This window comes from Macaca fascicularis, chromosome 1, assembly GCF_037993035.2.
Source record: "Macaca fascicularis isolate 582-1 chromosome 1, T2T-MFA8v1.1".
In the NCBI taxonomy this organism is placed as follows: Eukaryota; Metazoa; Chordata; class Mammalia; order Primates; family Cercopithecidae; genus Macaca; species Macaca fascicularis.
In genome coordinates this window covers 100,403,421-100,418,534 of record NC_088375.1, presented here as the reverse complement: position 1 = coordinate 100,418,534, position 15,114 = coordinate 100,403,421, and the positions used below count along the sequence as shown (strand labels likewise).

The window sequence follows — 15,114 nt, the reverse complement described above, 5'->3', positions numbered from 1 at the left end:
GATAGGCCTCACCCCACTCCCACAGAGCCAGCAAGGCCAGTCTCACTCCCGCCATGCTCCCCCAGTAACCAACAGAGTCAAATTTATATCCAGGCCTCTGGTAAGCAGGGCTGGGGTGTTGCCCTGGGATACTATCCTCTCTGCTGAGAAGGCAGGCAGGGCTTTCAGGTCTCACCCCTCCCTGCGTACTGTGGCTTCTGTGCTCGTATCTGCACTTACTGTTCATCTCCACAGATCCTGCCAGGACAATTCATACTCGGTCAAAGTTATTACAAAGTTCAGCTGGAAGTTTCCTTCTCCCTGTGGCCCTTCCCCAATTCCACTGGCAGCCGTCCCCAAGGACCCCTGTGAGATAAAGTTAGAAATGACTTTCCTTGGCTTCCCAGGGGACCAGGAGTGCCTGCAGGGCTCTTCCCACTGCTTCTTCAACTTCTATATTTTGCTTGGTTCTCTAAATTCATTTCAGCTCTAGGTAAAGTTAAATCCTTTTCCTGTTATTTGGATTTTCAGGTTTCCCCAGTGAAGATGTGTGTTCAGAGGTGGACTTTCCCCCTCTCACACTTTAGGCACTCACAGTTTTTCAGCTATTTCACTGAGTTCACGGTGGCAAGCCACTTCTTTGAAAGGGTCTGTGAATTCTCTCAGTTTTCCTGCTATATTCCTGCAATGGTTCTTGGAGCAAAAGTTCATGATGTGAGTCTTCACACATGTTCTTCTGAGTGAGAGTTGCAAGTTAGTCCTGCCTCCTAGCTGCCATCTCCTGCCCCAGGGTAATTATTAATAGCATCTTTTATTTTCCAATGGGTCTCAATAGATCACATAGTGATCTACCTGTCATAATATTTCAATTGCCTGTGTTCTCTGTATCTCCTGCTGGATGACAAGCTCAAACACTTAGTAGGAACTTAATAACTTTGTTGAATGAGTGAAGCATTGAGTAGAACTAGAAGTCTTCTGTGAAATAAACTTAGTACAGTTAACCTTTTAGAGCCTGTCGTTAATCCACATTGGCCTCCTTATCTCCTTGCAGCCTGTAAGAACTGAGAAACCAGCCACAGTTTCAGCCAGTCTGTGACTAAGTCCACATCCTTTAGATACAAGGAAGTGGTGGGGATGCTAAGGTTGGGTAGGTCGTGTTGCTATATCACCCTCTTGTGGCTGGTGTGTGAAACTCATCACAAAATCCTTTCTGTGGTATAATCTCTAAGGTGGTAGTTCTATAGACCTCAACCCAGATCTCATTTTGGTTTCAGGTTAGATTTGGTCATCACTATTTTTTAAAAGTTACCCAGGTAATTCTAATATTTAGGTAGCTTTTGTTGTTATTGGCAGGTTTGGGCCATGCTTAAGTGACCAGGTGGCCACCTTTGACAGACTACTTCTTGGTATATAGAAATGTATTTAGTTTTCTCAAAGCTCACCAGGGGGCCAGCATATCTCCAGATCAGTGGCTCTCAACTTGGGGAGATTTTGCCAAGCAGGGGACATTTGGTAGTGTTTGGAGACACTTGATTGTCACAATCAAGGACAGGGCATGTGCTATAAACCCAGTGGGCAGAGGCCAAGGATGCTGTTAAACACCCTACAGTGCACAGGACAGCCCCATGACAAAAAAATTATCCAGCCCCAAATGTCATTAGTGTGGCAGTTGAGAAACCTTGCTCTAGATTTTGTCCACAAGGGGAATTTGGAAGAGTTCAGGGAAGGGAATTACTCTGGCAGTGACAAAAATTAAACAATCCTTTCAACATAGTTCTCCATGTGGAGGGTGCTTCCTGACCTTTAGTGAAAGGGATGCCAAGCTAACCCTTGTCCACCTCCAGGAAAAGGACAACCTCACATCCTATCTGATCAAATCTGCCTCCTTCAGCATTTCACAACTATGGCATGGAGACATAAGGCCAGGAAACACATCATGCCATGCTACTGTGTTATAAATCCTTTAGGAAACACAAGACAAGAGTGCAATTTCCTTGATGGACTGGTTGTAATTTATTCATTTCCGAAAAGTAGAAACATAAACTTTGGAAGAAGAATCAATTCACAGTGGCTTCTCAGCCAGCACACACCACCCCCTGTAATAATTACATCTCTGCTGTGTGAATGGAGGAAGCGTCCTGAAGAGCCTGGGACTATGCCCAGTTGTACTTCAGAACATCAGTCCCTTCAAACTGAGAATGGGTGTGTTTTCCTCCTGACTTCTCTAGAATTCAGACATGCTTGGTCAAAAGAAAACAGCATTAGAGGGGAAACACGGGGAAAACTTATTGTTTTAAGCCTGAGGAAAACGCAAGCTCCTGCTCCCCATAGTTTCCCATCTGGGGGAAACTAGAGAGTGGTGAATGTATCACCAGAAGGGGTTGTTTTCCCACTTGTAAACATGGTCTAGGGTGAGAGGCATAATGCCAGTGATGTTTGGTGGGTGGCCCAAAAGACTTCCTCCCCAGTGAGGTCTTGAGCGCAGGGGTTCAGGATACTTGGAAGTGAAAGCCTCTCCTTCACCCTTTGTTTCTGTCCTTCCATCAGTTAGAATTCAGCTACTGGTAAAACCCAAGTGCTGGGAACTGAGCTTCTAGAACAATCTGAGTTGTAGTAAAGGAATGGGTGCTCATAAGCCTAGCGTTTACAAATCTTCATTAGTAGCTCCACAGTTTTGAGAGTAGACAGTGAATGAGGGTAAGGTTATACAAGGGTGGCATAGTGTATAATTGTGAGGCATTTTTGTCTGCCTACCACCTGAATCCCACTTCTATTATTTGTAGAATTCCTTCATTCATAAGAAGTGAAAATGGAAAATGCCAGATATTCAATTACCAGCCTCCCTCGGAGATAGGACATGGACATGTGACCTAGGATTGACCACTCAATTCCAGACTTTGAATTATAAGCTAGAGATGAAAGGATGAAGAAGCATCCTGGAGAATTCACTTTCATGGCAGACAGTGCAGCAGTAACAGTAATATCAAGTTTCCAAGTCCAGCAGAGACAGTGAGGCAGTGGTAGAGTCTGTGCCTAGTGCTGGGGACAGTGGCTGTGCATGAACAGGATGGCCATCCCTGGGCTAGTTTTGTAATTTTGGCTGTGCCCCCAAAGCCTAGTCTCCTCTTTTCCTGCTCACTTTTCCTGCTCACTTTCAAAGCTCACTTTCACTTGCAGAACCTTCTAGCAGTTATTGGAACCGATCAGTATCTTTTCAATAGGTTCCTTTTCTACATTAAAAAGCCAAAGCCAGCTTCTGTTGATTGTAACCAAGAACTCTATTAAAGAAGTTGATACCAAGAAACGAGATGCACTAAGCAACAGGCTTACAATGTGAATTGACCACATAAAGGAGGAAAGATACAAGGCAATAAGGACCTGAGTTTTGAGCTGGGAAGTTGGTGCCCCTTATTATGCAATTGTATGATAGTAGCTGTTTCTTACAGTACTTGCCAAGTTTATATAAGAACCAATAAGAACAAGAAGAGCTTAAATTGAAGACAGCTTGTCTGAAAGCAAAGAATAGGAAAAAACATAGGACTTTACCAAAAAAAAAAGGCTCTTTCTGCCTGCAGTTTGCAAAATAAGTTATTGAGCATTCAATGATTTGAAGTTGTTAGACCAAAATAACTTAATTTTCTACTAGAAGATAAATTTAGTGTGAGGAGAGGTATGCAGGGAGTAGAAAGTGCCAAGGAAAGACCTTGACCTGCAATACCCCCTTGAAGCCCTGGATATAAAATACGTTCAGAATCTGGTCACAGAGAGTCTTAGCTGAGGTTCCAGGTTTGTTCAAGGGAATCAACAGAGAACTGGGATTTAAACATCATTTTGAGAAGTGAAAAATCACCATGGGACAAGTTCCTCTTAGTATTCCAAGCTCCTTTGTAACAGCACCATCAAACATTTGCTACTTTTTTCTTTAAAACTGAATGCCGTTTGCACAGGAGTGGACTTTTAAGACTCTTACATGGTTTCCAGTCCACTGTTCAAAACTCAGAGATCTCAAAATCGTTCTTTCTGTTTATTGACTGTTTAGCTTCTGGGTTTTGCAAATAAAATAATGATATTCTGAGCTTCTTTTATACAATAATATCAGAGTGTTTTATGTATAATAAGAAATTCACCCTTCAGCCTCTATTCAATCTTTATCCTGAGAGAGAAACTGAGGCACAGAGGCTTGATCAGGTCTGCAGGTTATCATGATCAGCTCCCAGAACAAAGTAAAGACGGCCAAAATGTAAACTTTTCCAGACTTTGTGACTGGTGGTCCACTGTGTGAGATAGGTACTCAGATGTCCTGGCTTTCAGTCTTTGGTTTTTATTATCCAGTTCCAGCCAAGAGCAAGATGCCCAAAGTCTGAACTCACATTACTATCCATTTCATCTGCCACAACACAAAGATGGAACGCTGTTATCAAGTAACGCTCTGTCCTGCGCCTGCAGCCACGGCAGAGCAAGCTAAATTCTTGGGAAGCCTCACTTCCTTGTTCATTTCACAGATGTATGTGGAAGAAACATCACCAGGCAGTTGATCCAAGAAGGGTACAGATGTGTAGCATGTCTGTCAGAGGAAACCTGGGGCCTGGGGCCAAGTTCAGTGTTCATTTTGTTTTTTCCATTTTCCTTCAGAAAGTCCCTTTGTTGGGTCTTTGGTATCAGCTCTCTGGAAGTGTCACACTAGCATAGACTGTGATGGAATTTGTTTCCTGGGGACAAAGCAGAAGTCTGTGAGGGGAGGGACTGGATACTCACTTCATAGGATGCAAATGAAAACAGCGCTGCTGAGGAAAAGGAAAGGGTCTTAGAGATCACGGCTTGTGCAGGGTCTGTCACAGACAGGGCCTTGTTGGGGCAGCACTTGGGTACCCACACTGCTTCTCCACCTGCAACAAGGGCCACAGCTCCCTTCCAAGCATAAGCATGTCATTATGGGGAGCATGATCTGAGGACCAGCACTCAATGCCCTGTCTCCCCCTTTGCCCTCTCCCCTTCCATCCCCTTGTAAGGCAAACCATTTGTTTTGCTGTTAGGCATGGATCACAATCTGGGGAAGCCAAGAGAGTTGTAAATTATTGAGTGTTTAAAAAGTCTAGCGTGACTCAAAGGGAGAAGAGAAAAGTGGTATTGGTAGGGGAGAGGAAGGGGAGAAGAGGGTTATGCGCAAAGATCTCTCATGTCAAAGAAACAAATAGAAGAGAATGGGAATTTAAGGGGTTTTTCCATAAAGTGTTAACTATAGCATACTGGTTTTGTCCTTAAGTAAATTTCATTAAAAATCTATATATTTTTTGAAGCTTTTGAAGTCAGGTTTATATTTTTACTTCCCTCTTAGATATGACAGTGTACTGAGAATGGATCTCAAGTTGAAGATGGATTTCATCTTGAAATAGGGCACCTGCCCAGGCACTTCTGGGTAGGTGTGTGGGTGGTAAGAGCTTTGAAAAATAAGGTGGATGCAGGCATTTGTGTGACCTTTGTGCCTCTATAATCCTGGGCTCTCTTCTGAAACAGCCCAAGTGGACCAAAGCTTTCAGCCCAGAATTTATTTCTGTTCATTCAGCAAAGGAAAGATTCCTGTCACAAGTAAACTTAGTCCCTGCTGATCTTGCGATAGGGTAGAACAGGCAAGTCTCATTTTGAGCTGCACCTCATATTCTCTTCTAGGTTTAACACCTATGCAGAGCTCCACCCCTAAATATTCTGATTAAGTGGGGCTGGACAGAGTCTAGGCATGAGCATTTTTACAGCGCTTCCCTGGTGATTCCACTTTGTAGCTGGAGTTGAGAACTCCTGGACTCCAGCTGCTGTTCCTAAACTTGAGTGTGTATCAGAATTACCTGGTGTGTGGGTTTTTTAATATGTAGGTCCCTGGCCACTCTCCATAGACATTTTCATTTAACAGAATCCTAGATGGAAGGCCCTAGGAATCTTTATTTTTAACAAGTACGCCAGCTGATTCTAATGTGGTCCTTGGACAACTCTCAGAGAAACACTGGCCAGCAGGGAGTGAGCAGTGGCCCCATGTGAGCAGGTGTTGGGGGTTTCATGGAAATGGAAAACCAAGGCCACAGAGACTCTTTTTTGCCTGCATGCTGTGGCCTACCTTCCCCGGTCCAGGACTCATCAATGTGTTTCATTTAATTTGTTTTTGTTTTAGTTTTTAAATTTTTTTTTTTACTTTTAAGTTCAGGCGTACATGTGCAGGTTTGTTACACAGGTAAACTTGTGTCATGGGGATTTGTCGTACACATTATTTTGTCACCCAGGTATTAAGCCTATTGCCCAATAGCTATTTTTTCCTGATCCTCTCCCTCCTCCCATCTTAAAAACAAACAAACAAACAAACAAAAAACAAACAAACAAAACAAAACTTCCTCCTTTTCCCCTCCTCCATATATTCCCGCTCTACAGAGAGTAGGCAGAGAGATGCCTCACCTGGACAGACTCTGGGACAGGCTCTGTGGCAGCAACATATATGGTGGTGCAAGGGTCCTGAGGTGGGAAGGGGTCAAGTTTCTTCTGAAGAGGCTACGAGACAAGCAAAGAAAGCAGATTAGCTGAACAGAGAGAGCTAGTTCTCATCCATCTCTCTGATGGAGAAGCACAGACTCAAGAAGCCTTGAGGCAGAACATTCCTTTGAGTCATTTGGTTCAACCTCCTTCTCAGGTGGGAATTCTCCCTCAAATTCTCTGGAACTCAATTCCCCAGGCTTTGCTTGGACTCCCCAAGTGGTGTCTTGGAGTGCACAACCTCCCAAGGCAGCCTCATCCGTTGTTAATGCTTCCCAGATGTTTTAAATGTCTTCCTCTAAAGAAACTGAAATTGGTGTGGCTCTTACAGGAGCAGCTGGAGGGGACAGAATAGCAACAGCATTTAGTCCATCTCACTCATATCACCGGCTACATGCGGAGTTCTTGCATCCCACACTGCCATTCCTACTCTTCCTCCTTCTCACATATGTCTTCTCATTTGTCTCACAACCACTCTATGTGTTAAATACTGTTACTCACACTTCACCGAGGATGAAGCTACAGCTCAGAAAGATCAAATGTTTTCCTAATGTGTACATGCAAGAAGTGTCAAAGCCAGGAGTCCCCTACCTTAAGCTCTTTTAACTTAAGGTACATGTCCTATCACTATTCTTCTTTGGTCCCCTCAACTTATAATGACCTATCCCTTACCTAAATTCCTCAGGTATTTAAAGTCTAATTTATACATTATGGTACTCTATGCTATATTTAAAACATTCTGATATATTTATGTGTTGTTTCTCCAGTCTACACATTCCTTGAGAAATAAGCTATATAGTTTTGTATTCCCCACAGAACAGTGTGGGACGCATAAAAATAAACCCTTCAGTTGATATTTGTTGATGTTACTTTGAAAAAATTAAAACCCACAATACCTGGACAAAGACTTCAAAGTAAATAGAGACCACATCCTTGTAAGATGTGGATGCCATCACTTATAATAGGGAAGTCATTAATTCAACACTTTTCGGGGACACTGGTTATGGGATAATGCTGCTGTCCACTCTCCCTGGGTATAGAGCCAGACTTGAAACCACACCACTTGTGTTTTGATGCGAGAAAGCTTGGAATTTTGTTATGTGATGGAAGGGTTAAAGAATTAGGAAAGTTTATTGGAGGAAAAAGGGATGGGACATAATTTTTCTCTTCATATATTTGATGAATTGCCATACAGAAAAGGAATTTGATTTGCCTGTAAAGTGTTTCAGGTTTAAACAAAGATTAGGATTTGGGGGAAATACTTTGGTTCAATATAATGAAGATCTTTCTGATAGTAAAAGATGCTCAAATGAGGGATAAATTGCCTTGACAGGCAATGAACTCCTATAGTTTTAAGTGCTTGGGCATGGTCTAAACCAGTGCTGCTAACTTTTATTATGCATGTGAATTACTTGGGGATCTTGCTAAAGGGTTGATTCTACTTCAGAAGATCTGGGGCAGGGCCTGATTCTGCATTTCTAATGAAGTCCCAGATGATGCAAATGCTGCTTGTTCACAAACTATATTTCAGTAAAAAGGAGCTAGGCAACACTTTGGAAGTAATGTTGTAGCAGATAATTCAAGCAGTGATTGGGTGGTTCAAATAGATGACTTTCAAGATCCCATATAATTCTTAAATACATTTTGAAGAAATTTTGAGTTTAAGGAAGAATTTCTTGCAGTAATGAGATAGATTAAGAGGCTATGAACAACACATGCAACCTCTGCTGGTCTTCCTGTTTGGGAGAACTTTAGCATGACCTGACCTAGAGGCAGAAGGAAGAAGGCAAATAAACTTACATTTTTAACATTAATTCAGAAGTTTTAGAAAAGACAAAAATATGTAAAAGAAATCGCCCATCGTCCTATTAAGACTATGTGTGTGCTTAAATGTTGGCTTCAGGATCTTTATCCAGGCATAGGAGATTATTTTAAACATAATTATAATAAGTTAGTATGTTTTTGTATCTTGTCGTCTTCTGTTAGGATCACTGATTTGTACATCTTTAGGGAACATCATTTACAGGCAACTCCAGGGGCATTATTTTCTCATAACTTTTGTGAATGGTGGCCCCTGGAATTAATTCTGCAAGACAGTAGCTCTGATAAGTCCTAGAAGAGTTCCTAGCCCACAGTAAACATTTGTTAAGTGATTTTCATGTTATTATATTCTTTATAAGATTATTTTATAACCATTCCAAAAAGACTAAAGGCATTGTTAGTTTTTAAATAATTGTCTACATTCTTACAGTCTTTATAGTGACATAATAAAGACATTGCAAATATGAACAAAGAAAATTGTGAGAATGTGGGTAAGTCTAATTATGTATTTTGTATATAAAACAATAATAATTATGTCTTTTATGTCTAAAATATATATGAAATTCAAATAATGACAAAACAGCCACATAAATCAAGAGGTGAAATTATTGTGGACTTAACATAATATGCAGGAGAGAAGTAAACATTAGACTTTGGTAAGTCAAAGACATATTTTACAATTTCTAGGGTAGCCACTAAAAAGACAGAAAAAACTTATTCACTAATATGTAGAGGAGAAAATTGAATAATAAAAATATAACTTAAAAAAATTTCCACCAAAGAAACCCCAGTCTCAGATAGCTTTACTAGCAATTTCTACCAAATATTTAAGGGGAGAAATAAGACCAATTCTACCCCCAAATCCCAAAGAATGATAGAAAGGAAATGCACCCTGTAGTGGGTTGAACTGTGGCCCCAAAAGATATGTCCACCCAGAATCTCAAAATGTGACTATTTGAATAAAGGTCTTCACAGATGTCAAGATAAGGATTTCAAAATGAGGTCATCCTGGATTAGAATAGATCCTAAGTCTGACGATGAGTGTCCTTACAAGCGATGGAAAAAAAGAAGACACAGAGAGGGAGGTTATGTGAAGATGAAGGCAAAAATTGCAGATAAACAACTATAAGCCAACAAATGCCACGGATAGCCTGGAGCCACCAGATGCTGGAAAAGGCAGAGGATTTTCTCCTAAAGCCTCCAGAGGGAGTGTGGCCCTGAGGATGTGGCTCCTTATTTTGGACTTCTGATCTCCAGAACTGTTAGAGTATAAATTTCTGTTGTTTTAAGCCACCAAGTTTCTCGTAATTTGTTACGGCAGCCCTAGGAAATTAACACATACCCCAACTCATCATGTGAATTAGCACAAATCTTTATATCAAAACCCCACTCGTTAGGCATGACTCCCCAGGTCCCTTCCAGTTCTTAAAGTCTGAATTTTTAACAGGAGAGTGACCAACTTTACCATGATGTGGGTATTAGGTAGAGTAGCTCTTTGTCATTTTGGGAGCCATCTGAGGCTTGTGATTAAAGAAGAGCCCAGGAAGAACTCTGTTACTTATTTTTTAAGGATATTTTAAATATTTCTACCTCAACTTGTATCCCAGTTAGATATATTCACAAGAATGCTATATACCAGCCACTGCAGTGCCTTCTTAAAAAAAAAGGCATTACACAAGAGAATTACAGGCCAATTTCACTCAGAAACATAAGTGGAAAACAAAACTCTTCACAAAATACTAGCAAATCAAATCCAGTAATGCTTGAAAAGGACTAGACTAAATTGGTCTGCAACAAAATTAAGACCTTCTCTTTACCAATAGGTATCTCTGAGAAATTTCAAAGGCAAGCCACAGATAGGTGAAGGTATTTGCTGACATATCTGCCAAAGGGAGCATATCCAAAATATATGAAAAGCATATGCTAGTCCATAGAAGAAAGACTAAACTTCAAAGGAAAATGGGCAAGAGATTAAATGTGCACTTTAAGAAAAAAGTTTAATATGGCCAATAAACGTATGAAAAGTTGCTCAACTTCCTTAATAACTAGAGAGATGTGGAATAAAAGTATAATAAGACACATCCAACAGTAGGACTAAAATTAGACTGTTAATACCAAGTTTTCATTAGAATGCAGAGCGATTGAGGCCGAGAGCAGGGGCTCATGCCTGTAATCCCAGCACTTTGGGAGGCCGAGGCAGTCAGATCGCCTGAGATCAGGAGTTCCAGACCACCCTGGCCAACATGGTGAAACCCTGTCTCTACTAAAAATACAAAAATGAGCCGGGTGTGGTGGCACGCTCCTGTAATCCCAGCGACTTGGGAGGCTGAGACAGGAGAATGGCTTGAACCCAGGAGGCAGAGGTTGCAGTGAGCTAAGATCCTGCCACTGCTGCTCCAGCCTAGGCAACAGAGTGAAACTCTGTTTCAAAAATAAATAAATAAATAAATAAAGCATAGCAATTGAGACTCTCATATGTAGCTGATAGAGAAGTAAATGGATACACCCACTTTGAAAAACAGCTCGGCCTTATCTAGTCAATTTGGAGATATGCATACTCTATGATTCAGTAATTCGACTTTTAGGTATATCTAGGTATATATTCAACAAAAATATTTGCACATATCCACTTAACGGCTTGCATATGACTGTTCACAGCTGCAACTTTCATAATAGCTTCAACCTGGAAATAACCCACATGTCCATCAACAGTCAACTGGATAAATGAACTCTAGTATACTCATACATTTATATTCTATGAAGCAATGAAAAAGCATGCATTATATCTAAATTCAAAGACATGTGTGAATCTCATAAAGATAATATTGAGCAAAATAAATCAGACATGAGAGAAAAAAGAATAAAGAATTCAATTTTTATAAAGGTCGAAGATAAAAAAGGAAAAAGCTAAACTATATTTCTAGAAGTCAGGATAGTGGTTATCTTTGGGGAGGAGAGAGGAAGTAATGACTGGGAAGTGGCACAGGAGGCCTTCAGGAAGTATGGGCAATGTTCTAGTCTTTGATCTGAGTGGTAGTTTTATGGTATTAGAAGACTCAATACTGAGGCCAGGCACAGTGGCTCACATCGGTAATCCCAGCACTTTGGGAGGCTAAGGTGGGCGGATCACTTGAGGTCAGGAGTTTGAGACCAGCCTGGCCAACATGGGGAAACCCCATCTCTACTAAAGATACAAAAATGAGCTGGGTGTGGTGGCAGGTGCCTGTAATCTCAGCTGCTCAGGAGGCTGAGGCAGGAGAATTACTTGAACCCAGGAGGCGGAGGTTGCAGTGAGCCCAAATCACACCACCGCACTCTAGCCTGGCCGATAAAGCAAGACTCTGTAAAACAAACAAACACACAAAACAAAACAAAACAAAAAAACGGGCAATACTGAAAAATGTAATTTCTCCTCATATAGATCTGTAGACTCAATACAATTCTAATAAATTTTTTTCTTTTTATGGTACTTAATAAGTTGATTCTAAAATACGTATGAAAGTACAAAGGAACAAGAATAGCCAAAAATTTTTGCAGAAAAACAAATTAGGAAGACTTGCTTTATCAAATATTGAGATATGCACTTAAGGGTAATTCAGTGAGCTGACATTAATGTGTTTTGTACTTTTTTGGTCAGAGTTGATCCTGACTGAGGAGTGCATATGCGTGAGTGTGTGTGTGTGAGTGTGTGTGTGTGTGTGTGTAAAATGGAGGAGAGGACTCAAAGTGTGATTAGAAGCAGTTGGAGGTAGCAGAGGAGGTGCAAGTTAGTCCCCTCAAGTGTTTGCAAAGTAAGACATGCCTGCCCAGTGCTCTCCTAGGTGCTGTAGTGGCTACAAATAGAGTAGAGAACAGACTCCAGTCCTCAAAGACTTTTAGTCTTGCAGGTCAGCTCAGACTCATATGTAGAACTGGAGGACAGTCCTGAACTGATGAATGCCACTGAATTTTAAATTTTATTTAATTCAAATTAATTTAAATTTAGAAACCTACATGTGGCTAGTGACTACCATATGTCATGCTTCACAGTAAAAAAGAGGGATGCTAGCAGCATAGGATAGAGTAGTGAGGGAAGACACTATGGTAAAGATGAACCTGGTTACCTAAATATGCAGATGAGAGCATGGGGGGAAAGGGTTACTCTTGGGATTCTCATCTATGTAAATGGAGTTTAGTTGAGGGAAGGATGGAGCTGGGTTGTGTAATAAACCCTCCAGGCCACTAGGGGACAGCAGAAATAAGAACTTTGTCCAGGAGTCCATCTCCTGGTTCTCAGAAGTGCGTTTGCTATCTTTTGATGCAATTTTCTAAGGTACTAATCAAAACCGTGTTTACCTTCACATCCTTTACTCAAGAATTTGCCTCTTCCTACACCCCAAATGGCCAGATTCTGGCCTATACAATACCAAGAATTGCCTTCATGTTGAAAAACAACAGTGTCTCTACATCTAACCATGATGCTTTTAGTGTCTCTATCCCTTCCTTCTACCATATCTGCTTTTCAACTTCACCATGTATCCAGTTTTTCCATCCTTCACTTCTTAGTCCGATGATCACTCTATCAACAATGCTTTCTTCCATCTCCAGTCTATATATCATCTTTCATCTCTTTAACCACACTCTAGCTAGAATTTTGAAGATCCCACCTTCCTTGTCACCTTTGCACTTTGTAAATGCCTAAACTTGGATCAGTACAACATGTCACACAATAGCTTTTCCAAACCTTCTCCTCTCTCCTCAAGCCTGCACTGTTTTCCCTAGAAAAGGAAATAATTGAGTAACATGGAACCCTAGGCTCCTAGAATGCCAGAGCTGGAAAGATACATACATACAGTATTTATTTCCAGCTTCTTCATTTTTTTGCTATGAAGAAACATGACCAGAAAATTATCCAGTGTTACCCATTATTAGTGACCTTTACAAGAACTCTTGTTCTTGACTCCTGTTCCCTACTTTCCTCTGCTCTGGATGGAAAACTGTGAATGTTCAACAAGCAGGGTAGACTGGCCAGGAATCCTATAGGAAAGAGGACAGGTTCATCTCAAACAAAATATAGAACTTACACCTGGTTTCTGGACTTGGGCATAGATTGTAAGGCTTTTTTTTTCCACTGTTGTCTGGTAATGGTCCGTTTTACCTGGTGAAAAGAAACCATAATGGTTATCTCCCTCTGGTCCCCAGCAGGAGCTCCTTACTCAGACCTGTCTGGTCTTTACTGTCCTTTGCATACCCACTTTCCCCAAGGGTACAATAGAAACAAAGCCCTGAGTCCCAACCTGCCTGCATATTTGTCGTATTGTCTTAGGTTAGTTACTTGATCACTCTCAGCCTATCTGTGAAATGGGATTTGAAATACCTGCCTTGTGGGGCTGTTGTGATAATTAAATGAGATACCACTTGTAAAGTGTTTAGAATATTGCTTGATGCATAACAAATGCCCAATATGCATTAGGTGTTTTTCTCATTGGTGTCCCATTCAATTACTTTAATCTCTGTTGTTCAATGTGCATATCTGGTCTCCTAATAGGATTCCAAGTTCTTTGAGGGCAGGGCTAGTTGTTTATACCTGTTTTATATTTTCCAGCTGGTAGTATGTTGCTTCACTCGCAGCTTTCTCACCTTCCTATTTCTGGGGGAATTGATGTGTGGGAGGTAAGGGTGGGGGGACATGTAAGAGGGATGTTCCAACTGGGACTGTTTAGAAAGTAAAGCAACAATGTCATTCTGTTGCCCAGCCTCTGGAAATTTTGCTCAGGGCCTAGGGTCTCTGGAAATTAATAAGTTGCAGAACATTTTAATTGTTAGCCAATTTTAAAAAGCTTTCTTTTTAAATTATAGGAGTAATTTATTCTCATCATAAAATAAAAATTGCGAAGAAATATATAAAAAGTATAAATCCCCTTCCCCCATTAACCAACCCAATTTCATTCCCAAAAGAAACCATATTTCTCAATACCTGTGAAAAGAAGTGGGGAAAAAAGAGAAGAAACCATTTTTAAACATTTGATGTATATCCCTGTAGATCAGCTCTGTGCAACAGAACTTTCTGAGATGATGGAAATGTTCCATATCTGCAATGTCTAATACAGCTTACAGACACAGGACTATGGAGCACCTTAACTGTGACTAATGCCACTGAATTTTAAATTTTATTTAATTCAAATTAATTTAAATTTAAAAAGCCACATGTGGCGAGTGACTACCATATTAGACAATGCAGTTCTGGATATTTGCTATACTTATATAGGCTTTTTTTTTCTTTTCCACACAAATGGTGTCATTCTGCACACACTTCTCTGTAACTTGATCTTTGCACTTAAAATGTCTTGACGCTAGGCCAGGCGCAGTGGCTCACGCCTGTAATCCCAGCACTTTGGGAGGCCGAGGCGGGCGGATCACGAGGTCAGGAGATCGAGACCATCCTGGCTAACATGGTGAAACCCCGTCTTTACTAAAAATATAAACAATTAGCCGGGTGTGGTGGCGGGTGCCTGTAGTCCCAGCTACTCGGGAGGCTGAGGCAGGAGAATGGCATGAGCCGGGGAGGTGGAGCTTGCAGTGAGCCAAGATCGCGCCACTGCACTCCAGCCTGGGCAACAGTGAGACCCCGTCTCAAAAAACAAAAACACAAAACGAACAAACAAAAATGTCTTGACACTTTTCATGCTGGCACAGTAGACCTATCTCATTCTTTCTAAAGTTGCACAGTATCCTTTATATACATCATGCGGCAGTAAGGATGGTGAGAAAGTGGCAAACTGAACCATGGAGGTTTATTATGGGCAAAGTCCAAGCAGAAGC

At 41.0% G+C, this 15,114-nt stretch overlaps 1 protein-coding gene across 5 annotated transcripts in view; it reads right to left on the bottom strand.

The window, feature by feature from the left end:
- Positions 1-1,973: 1,973 nt before the first annotated feature.
- Positions 1,974-15,114, bottom strand: part of SLAMF1 (signaling lymphocytic activation molecule family member 1) — a 38,906-nt gene continuing 25,765 nt past the window's right edge. For 3 of the 5 annotated variants that reach the window (XM_005541241.5, XM_005541242.5, XM_074039225.1), the window contains 3 exons: positions 13,377-13,450; positions 6,418-6,510; positions 1,974-4,688 (listed from right to left, as the gene is read on the bottom strand). In XM_005541241.5, the coding sequence (XP_005541298.2) occupies positions 4,638-4,688; positions 6,418-6,510; positions 13,377-13,450 (218 nt within the window). In that variant the 3' untranslated portion in view covers positions 1,974-4,637. Of the gene's footprint in view, positions 4,689-6,416; positions 6,511-13,376; positions 13,451-15,114 lie in introns of those variants that run through there. The other 2 variants (XR_012434552.1, XM_074039218.1) reach the window with 2 other exon arrangements.